Raw genomic sequence first — 10,207 nt, forward strand, 5'->3', positions numbered from 1 at the left:
TTCCATCACCTTCTACTCGCTGGGATTGGAGTCAATGGTTGAAGCTTGTTTGTGTCAGTATGCTGAAGGTTCCCCCCCCCCCCAACTAGTATCTGCTATAACTAACTCAAAGTTGCTTTTTTTTGTCCCTTCCATAAGCGTCCTCTCAACCATTCCACATCCTCTGTATCTTTAATGTTGTCTTTCTCTCTCCGCTCAGCCTCCTGCAACCCCCTCCCATCCTTTTCCATTCAACCAGGGCCAGTGCTGAGGTTTTATCAAGAGCATGCAAGCAGATTCAGACAGACAGGAGAGTGAAGCGTGTGTCAAACAGCCCTGCTGCTGCTGCTGCCGAGGCTTCTCCTCAGAGGCTGTGACCTAGATAACCAAGAGGAGCTGGAGCGCCTGCAAGCCTTGGAGCCACTCCAGCTTCAGCAATGTCAGGAAGGGGTTAGTTGTGTAACACTATGTCCTATTTAGCTTTGCTCGTCATAGTTACCCGCACAATGCAAATGTGAACACGTACAGATCCTGTGGAGCTCCTACTTGTGTGGTAGGTTTCTTCCAGGCTCTGGTTTTGCTTCTGAAGTGGTGAAAAACTAGTTTGGATCATAAGAGCAGAAAAGAATTGAAGTCCCTACACGAGTACGCATTAGGAACGCTTGGTAAAACTCCAAGTCTCTGTGGCTGCATTTTGGAAAAGGATGTGAAGATGCTTTCTCTGCTCACACGCCTAAATCTTGCTTCTTCATGTCAGCAACAGCTCTGCTAATGTTTAACGTACAAGCACAACCACAAGAGAACAAAGTCAGTTCTTTTTACAGAGCATAATCACCAATAAGTATGAAGTAAAAGAGCTGTTTTGGAAAACTTCATAGCCTCTTTATAAATAATTACAATCAATAAGATAATTTATGTGAAATACATAACTCCCCAAACACCATTGACATAACACAAGTGTTGGTGAAACTGTTTTAATGGCACAATTTTCCATCAAACTAAACATTTCACGGAGTTCACAATACACTGCCAGCACACTGAGGAACTGAAATATACATGGAGCTCACTCAGTTGGACCAACTTTAATTGGCTTCACTGAGAATTTGAGTCATTTCTGGAGTAAAAGTACAACACTGCCATCTGTTGGTTGTGGCGTTGTACTGCAACTTCACGTTTTTTGTCCGTTACCTGATTGTACATAAGTTTTTCCTGGATTCTTACAAACACAATTCTGTATTTCAAATAACTGCATTGTCATTGTGATTTTTCAGACAATAAGAATCAAAACAAAAAGCCTTGATGGTGTTTCAGATTTATTTGGGCAGAATTGTTTTATTTGAACCCCAAATCTCAATAGATAGCTTCATTGTTAGGGCCGGCTCTGCTGAGGTTTGAAGCAGCCCCAGCCTGGCTTTGGAGCGTATGTGTGCTCAGGAAGCAGAAAGTCTTTCAGTCTGTCTGGTAAAGGCAGGGCTTTCACTCTGTCCTCCAGCGGCCAGGGCTGTAGGCGCCTCCGTATGAATGTCCTGCAAAGGCAGCGCAGAGGTGGCGGACTTGCTTCACGAGCAACGACGCGGCTGTGCAGGTCCATCAGAGCCTGAGCGTAAGGGTGTGAGTCGTGACCAGGTCCAGGCAGCTCCAGCCTTGGAGGGAGGTGCAGCGTGGGGGCGTTTACCTTTGCTAAGTCCAGCAACGCTTCAGCTTGTTCCAACAGCTCGGTGGCCCGGCTTGGATCGGAGCACTGCAGGAGGACTGCCTGAAGCCTCTGGAAAAGGAGGCTGTAACCTGACCAACAGGAGTCACTGTGATAACTGCACACCAAAGAAGCTCCGCTCTGGATCAGGAGCACAGCCAGAGGAAAGAGCAGGTCAAACTGCTCCAAGCTTGTCTGGGTCAAGGAGGGCTCGCCATCCTCACTCAGACAGCTGCTGGGGTCCACGCCGTGAGCTAGCAGTAGCCGGGTGACTTTCAAGCAGAAGCCGCCAATCTCAGCAGCGTCCTCCACACTGGCATCCAGAGCCTCTTTGACCAGAAACACCAAAGATGATTCAACGGTTTCTCCATCGACTGTTGCAGCGCTAACATCAGAACCTTTAAGGAAAACGTTTTACAATCAATTCTAAAATACCACTGGCACAATTTGAACAGTTGAAGCAAGGAAGCAAGATGAAAAAGATCAGAATGATTTCCTTCTTACCCCTCTCAAGTAGCAGCTGTATGTTCTCGATGTTGTGCACAGTAAGTCCATCGCTGCTCGCTAATGCATGTAGCAGCGGCGTTTTCCCTTTCGATTTGAGAGGAAAGCAACCCTTTTTAGAATTAAAAGGGCACAGATGGATATTGTGGAATGACGTCGGCCGATTTAAACGCACCGTGCTTGTCTCTAGCGTTCACAGCAGCACCGAGGTCCAATAAGGTGAGCAGACAGGGCAGCCTCTCCGACTCCTCACTCGCTAAATCTAAGGGACTGCTCTCGTGAATCTGAAAAGGACATGCAGGATTGTATATTCCCATATCCAGAACAATTGAGAAATGTAGAAGAAAAATTGGTTAAGTTCTCACTCGGTCCCTCTTTTCGATGTCTGCTCCGTGTCCAGCAAGCAGCCTCACCATATTTGGCCGGTTCCTCAACACAGCTATGTGCAGTGGGTTGTAATAGGACACTGGGTCTTGAAAACAAAACAAAAAAAGTTCACATTCATTGATTACAGCGTTTCCTTGTTTACTGTGGGGTTACGTTCTAAAAATAACCCGCGATAGGTAAATCCGCGAAGTAGGATTCCAGATGTTTAACGGCTGTAAAACCCCTCCCTCACTACACACCGTATACATTTTCTCAGACAGACAGGAACATTTTTACTCTTTTCTCTTGTTTAAACTCACAAAATGAATCCAGTGTTATAGAATGAAAAGGTTCATATAAAACTGGCAAACTGCCCACATTCTGTACAGGAGACACAAGAAGGAGATTGACTGACACAAGGCCTTTAGCCAATCAGAACAGTGAACACAATGTCCTGGGGAGAAGAAAAAAAAAGAACAAAAAAAAGTTCAAAATTGCATTGAAAAAATGATTAATGTTTTCAAATGTTGTTAAATTGCTGTGGCAGTTAAAACATGAGAATATTAGATAACATTTCTGAAAACTGTGATCCAAAACCAAAAACAGAAATGAAATAAAAAAAATCCTACATCAACTGTAATAATATTTACTTTAAAACAGCTGTCAAGAAAACATAGTTTCAATTTAAATGCAAAAGAACAGCAAAAACATGATCCGTTTTGAAAACTAACTTACTGCAGCAACTTTATTCATGTTAAACATGAATGAAGCTGTTTCTGCAGGAATTCACTGAGTACATAGGAGAGGAAGTGTGCATCCAAAACCAGTAGAGGTCACCACAGCAGAGACTGACGACAGCTTTGATCAATCCAGTGACAAACACTCATCTTCTCACTGAAATGTCCAATTACTCAACGGCCTAGAGGTGGACTGTCAGCCCCTGAGGGCGGAGCTTAACACTCAGCATCACTGGGAGGGTCAAATGTCAAAAGGTTCCTGAGCGCAGCTAAGAATGTAGCTCACCGGTTCTTCAGGGGACAGGTTCAAAAGGAAGAACAAGCAACACGCACACACGTGTAGGTCAACTGGAGTTGCTTTCACTTAAATTAATACTAGTTTAATACTAATTTGCCAATTTTACAAAATGAATCATCATTAAAATTAGCCCAAAACTGGATTTACAAATGAATGAGATTTCTAACATGACATAAATGGAGGAAAATCATTTAGGCAATAATTACATGGATTTCCACTGGGGAGAAACGTGACCAAATCTGAATATTTACCTTCAAAATTGACATCAGCTCCATAGCGTAGGAGGATTTTGGCAGCATAAGCGAATCCCTGCTCTGCCACCTTAAAAAGTGCATAACTGATGCCTTCAACAAACATCTCTGACTGGGACTCCTGCTCCAGAAGCTCCACTAAAGAGCTGCATCTTCTGGGCTCATCATCGGGACTCCTAACAAGGCAAATAAGAAAGAAAAGGTCTCAATCAAACCTACAGGGCCTTTTTTTTCCCCTCATGATGAGGGAAAAATCAACCATCAATCATCGACCATCTGCTAAATATTGGTTTGGCAAACGTACCAGTTTTCGGGATGCCTGTTGTCTTCCTCCAAACCAATTACGCGCATGACAGCATCTACCAGTGGCTGATATTCATAGATGATTCTCCGAAATCCATGGAGAAAAGGCATGGCTCTTCCGGTCCGGTCTCAGACACGTCTGATTCTAACGCAGGAAAAACGTGTTAGAGACTTTCAAGGTAAGAAAAACGATATTTCGTTCATACAGCACTGTGTAGCCCTAAATTGTTGATATTACATTTTTTCTTCTACTGTTCTTTTTTTTCCAAATATCGTTACACACGATGTAGCCAATCAGAGTTAGCGGCAACTATGATCTATCTCGTTTTTTTTTTTTTTTCGTTTTAAAATTTAAGAGCAGAAACAGAACGTCGTGAGAGTCACGTATGGTTCTAGAACAAATCCTACAAATTACTGCACGATAGACAAAACTGAACATAAGATGAAGTGAGAAGAATTGCTTAGAAAAAAGAAAAACTTGTTCGAATCTTAGCAATTTCACAGCTACTCACAACAGAGTTCCCTCTTCACAACAGGAAGTTGGCCGGCGCTTGATTAATTCCCACTGAAACCACTAGACGCACAATAGTTCCTAGGAAACTGTCCGTTGGGAAAAAATGTGTTTGTGAGAAAAAGAAAAACTTTTTTTTAATGTAATGCCGTTCTTTTTTTTTTTTTTTTTTTTTTTTTTTTTTAATAAGAGTGAGCTAAATTGTACGACGGAGTATTAGGGCCACAAAAAAAAAAAAAAAAAAAAATAGAGCCACCAAAAAAAAAAAAAAAGTAAAATTACGAGATTTTATCTCGTAAATTTAGGAGATAAAAACTCGTAAATTTAGGAGATAAAAACTCGTAAATTTAGGAGAAAAAACTCGTAATTTTAGGAGATTACAGTGGAAGTGAGCATGCAGAGCAGCAGGTGAACGCCGTGCAGCCGCAGAGAAGACCGACTATACTTTGTTGAACAGGTGAGCTGAATGTTTATTGATAACGTTCCAAATGTCTGGAAGGTCATTTGTTTGATTTCCGATTCATTAAAGTTTTATTTATTGATGGTTGGTTTGCAGGATCTCTGCAGCCCGATGAAGCCGTCGTCGGTGTCCCTGCAGCTGTTTGCTTGAATCCTTTCTTCCTCCACCAAAGACAAGACTCTACGTCTGTGTGACGCTTCCGTCACACAAAAGGAGGAGCACTTTTTTTGGCATTTTCAACGTTCCAAAGCCAATATAAAACACTATTTTCATTCCTCTTTATTGTTTTATGCTGAAACGGGACATTTCATCTGCAGGAGGGGGCGTTTGTAAGACTGTTTACTTCCGCATTGGTGTTGGGATGACAGGTTCATGACGTAATGAGACAAATGAACTTCAGGATATGGGAATGAAAAGGAGAATAAAGGCTGCAGCGATTGTCTACACCCAAACGTGTCTCTGAGCTCCTTATTTTACATATTAAACTCCGCTTTACTGACACTGAACCCCGGAAAGACTGCTACACGGAAACTAATCTGATTTTGAGTCGCCAAAAGGTTCAGAATCTCTTTGTTTTACACCTATAATAATCCGGAAATGAAGCTTCACAAAAGGCTCCACATACTTCATCTTCAAGCTAGGTTCCGATAAACGGACAACTTCGGTGTTTTTTCCTTAATCTACGACTTTTTTCTCGTAAATTTATGAGATTTTAAGTCGTAAATTTATGAGATAAAAAGTCGTAAAATTACGAGTTTTTATCTCCTAAATTTACGAGATAAAATCTCGTAATTTTACTTTTTTTTTTGGGTGGCTCTAATTTTTTTTTTTTTGGTGGCCCTAATACTCCGTCGTAAAATTGCAAGATATGTAAAAAGAAAATAGCATATTACCTCTTTTATTTGAAAGCATTTGTAAAACTGTAATTTGTAATTCGTTGGCTAATCATAAATCAAAAGTCTAAATAATGTTTTTGATTTGATTCTAAATAACCCAAGTTGGGCTGTTTTTAATCCAACTCCAAGGTTTAAAAAAGACAAAATTTTTGCAATGTTGTTTTACTTCGAGTAAATAAAACAAAAATTGGGTTAAAAACGAAACCATTGTAACCAAACAAGTAAGTAGTGCTCCAAAAGTAAAACAAAAATATATTACTAACATTAATAACCCAACATTTAGGTTAAAATTAATCTAAGTGTTAGACTTCAAGACATATGTTTGTATTTGAAATGCAAACTCCAGCAAACACTGTAAAAAATATTCAACAAATACTTTTAAAAATCTGTATTTTTTTAACGTTATATGTTTATATGTTACATTAGTGAACAACAGCAGCTTTTTGTTTTGTTCTCCTTTTTTATGTACAACTACTTGACTATAAAGACAACATCTGGCCTCTAAACAGTCTTGTCCTATTCAGCAAACACACCCATGGGATGTCTGATTTTGGTGACAGATGGCTCCCTTTCATAATCACTGAGAAGGCCTCTATCTCTAATGTAGGTGTTTGCTAATGACTGTATTTCAACACAACATATGTTGGTGCTAACACACTTTGTCATCCACCTACTGAAATATTTTCAAAAGAACAAAAAAATAGAAAATGTCCTTACAGTATTGAAAGGCCACAATTGTTTTATGTTTAATCCGAATAAAAAAATAAAACCTCTGTCCAGAAACAAAAGGTGTTTGAAAAAACTATTACTTCTAGTATGCAAAAAATACATAAAGGTGTAAAAAAAACAAACCTTACCTCTAGGTGGCAGTAGTGCAGCACAGGCCTTTTGATGAAAGTCTAAGCTCTTATCATGCAGCACCTGTATCAGGAAATTGTTTTGCATGAAAGCTGGCATAAACAGTCATGTACAAGTGGATTGAATCTTAAATAAACATCACTGAGAGAATTGACGTGACATGTAGAGACCAGCATCTCTGGACTGGAAAGCAGACTGCAGCAGTTTAATCAAACTTTGATTAATTCCAATTTAGTCGATTTTAAGACAATAAGTATTTTCACATCCATGTAACCAGATTAATAAACCAATACTCCCTGCATGGATGCTGCTGTAAGCACAATGTCTCCAAAGGTACCTTGTGTTTATAAAGTATAATAAAGCATAATAATAAAGTTCTTTCACAAACAAACTTAACTAATCTATTTTCAAGTCATGCTGAGGTGACTGATCAAATGAACCTTGAACTAAAACTGTTGAGGAGAAGTTCTCAAATCTTTGTTTGCTTACATCGTCACATGTGGTCACAGAAGCATGCAGTTTCTTACATGACAGGAATAGTGGGCGACCCGGCATATCCAGCATCAGACCATGAAAAAGAAAAGTGTAATTCTACTGTGGGGCACCCTCCAAGGTGTCAAGCAAAACTTTTAAGAAGATCCTTGAGGTCATTTACACAGCAACCTATGTGAAATCCCTGCAGACATCTAAATACTGGATCCAAAAATTGAGTGTGATATTTAGATGTGAAGGAATGGCTGTTGGGTGTTACTGTCAGATGAATCTCCTTTCCTTTTGCACTTACAGGGAAAGACTGAATTAGAATCAATGTCTCATTACTTTACATTTTTTTCAAACTTTATACATAGTTTAATGCATTAGTATTTAATACTTTTTATTAAAGACACTCTAGGAAAATACATATCCAGGACAAAATAAAAGAAGTGTGTGATGTCTTTGATGTATGATGGAAGAGTGATCCAAGATATAAAATGCAAAAGGCACAGCAGTCTTATAATAATCAAATGAATTGTGAATCCTGAATCTGCAAATATATTATATATAGATTTTAAAACATGATCATTGCCTTTTGTGGAGTGGAACTTTTTGAGCTTTGACAAACTCTTTACTGATATCCAGCTTTTTCATGCTTGTTTACCTTGAATGGCCTTCACTCATCAAACCTTAAACCAGTGCTTCTCAATTATTTCTTGCCAGGCCCCCCCTAGGAAAAAGAAAATGTTTCACGCCCCCCCTACCCCAAACACACACCCGCACGGTGAGAATATTTTAGGTTAGTATCTATAAAAAGTGAAGTATGTGTAAGTATACCTAAAATTGTATCTCTTAAAAAGAAAAAAAGCAATATAAATCCACTTTCAACAAATAGTACAATTATTTTGCCACAGAGAAACCCTGTTCTAGTCTAAAACAGAAAAGAAGCTTAAAGTGCCTGAAATAAAAAATCTGCCAGTCCTTATTTAAACATATTTGACCAACTGAACCATTTGATGCTGAGGAAAATAATTCAATCGAGAAATAATATTAAATGTAAATTGATCTGAAACATGAACACAGCAGCACCAATATATTTAACGTTTTTAGTCTGAAGAAATAGGTTAAAACATTGTGCAGATTTTTTTCCTAAATGATGGATTGTTTATTTAGATCTCATAAAGTGCAAGTGTTTTCCTGCATTACCCGCTGTCTTCATATCAAATACTGACCAGCTGCATGACAGACAGACCAAGAATACATTAATGGAAAATAAAGACACGTCATCAAAATGTCTACAATAGTTCATAAAAAATGACATTATTAGCATCAGGGGCGCGCCCCACTATTTGAGAAGCACTGCCTTAAACCAAGATGCTGAAGGGTTCATTCATTTTTAACCATCCGATTCACTGACCTTAGATTGATCCAGGACGTCTTTAGACAAAAATTAAACCAGTGTGACACAGAGATAAATACCTACACTATATTACCAAAAGTATTCACTCATATGGCTTGACTCACGTTTAAAGTGAAGTGCCATCCCATTCCTAACCCACAAAGTTTAATATGATGTTGGTTCACCTTTTCCACCTATTACAACTTCAGATCTTCTGAGTAGGCTGTCCACAAGGTTAAGGAGTGTGTTTATATGAATTTTTTGACCATTCTTCCAAAAGCACATTAGTGAGGTCACACACTGATGTTGGTGGAAAAAGCCTAGCTCTCAGTATTCGCTATAATTCATTCCAAATGTGTTCCATCAGGTTCGGGTCAGGACTCTGTGCAGGTCAGTCAAGTTCATCCACTCCAGACTCTGTTATCCATGTCTTTATGGACCTTGCTTTGTGCACTGATGCAGTTATGTTGGAAGAGGAAGGGGCCAGCTCCAAAGTGTTTCCAAAAGGTTGGGAGAATGGAATTGTCCAAAATATTTTATATGATATTTCACTGGAACTTAGGGGCCAAGCCCAAGTCCTAAAAAAACATTCCAAACCATAATTCCTCCTCCACCAACTTTCAGACTTGGCACAATGCAGTCCAAAATGTACCGTTGTCCTAGCAACCTCCAAACCCAGACTCTGCATCCACTGCATCCGACGCTTTGCATTCCACTTGATGTGTATCTTGGAGGCAGCTGCTCTGCCATGGAAACCCATTTCATGAAGCTCTCTGTGTACTGTACTTGGGCTTATCTGAAGGTCACATAATGTTTGGAGCTCTGAACCAAATGATTGGGCAAAAAGTTGGCGACCTCTTTGCACTAGGCGCTTCAGCATCTGCTGACCCCTCCCCATCAGTTTACGTGGCGCACCACTTTGTGGCTGAGTTGCTGTTGTTCCCATTTTGTCATGATAGAGCTGATAGTTGACTGTGGAATATTTAGGAGCGAGGACATTTCATGACTGGATTTGTTGCACAGATAGCATTCTAGGATAGCTCTACACTGGAATTTACTGAGCTCCTGAGATCGGCCCGCTCTTTCACAAATGTTTGGAAAAACAGTCTGCATGATGGAGTGCTTGATTGTATACACCTGTGGCCAGGCCACCTGATTCTGATTTAGATGGGTGAGCAAATACTTTTGGTAATATAGTGTAGGTCTGGTTAGATCGTAGGGTAAATTCACTGATTAATCGACACACAAACCAATATTATCTTGCCGGTTCCTTCCAGTAGACCATTCTGGCTTAGTTTGGGGACATGAAAAATAAAACAAGAAGTATTCGACACCTCTGAAGTTCAGGACAATGCTTTAACAATTGTAAATTATTGATTCATTTTTGGGATACAAATGTGTATCACAGCAAAAGTTTTTGTTTCTGTGATTTGCAGCAACCTTCCCAACGTCATCTGTCATGCAATATAATGGATGGA

General features: G+C 39.6%; 1 protein-coding gene across 1 annotated transcript; it reads right to left on the reverse strand.

The window, feature by feature from the left end:
- Nucleotides 1–937: 937 nt before the first annotated feature.
- Nucleotides 938–4,762, reverse strand: asb6 (ankyrin repeat and SOCS box containing 6). The gene is made up of 7 exons (XM_004072533.3): nucleotides 4,644–4,762; nucleotides 4,133–4,276; nucleotides 3,829–4,004; nucleotides 2,542–2,648; nucleotides 2,352–2,460; nucleotides 2,177–2,263; nucleotides 938–2,070 (listed from the first exon to the last, which is right to left on the reverse strand). The coding sequence occupies exons 2-7, from the start codon at nucleotides 4,240–4,242 to the stop codon at nucleotides 1,349–1,351; spliced, it is 1,311 nt and encodes a 436-aa protein (XP_004072581.1). The 5' UTR covers nucleotides 4,243–4,276; nucleotides 4,644–4,762; the 3' UTR covers nucleotides 938–1,348.
- Nucleotides 4,763–10,207: the final 5,445 nt, after the last annotated feature.

The sequence above is a fragment of the Oryzias latipes genome, chromosome 9, assembly GCF_002234675.1.
Source record: "Oryzias latipes chromosome 9, ASM223467v1".
NCBI classification, from domain to species: Eukaryota; Metazoa; Chordata; class Actinopteri; order Beloniformes; family Adrianichthyidae; genus Oryzias; species Oryzias latipes.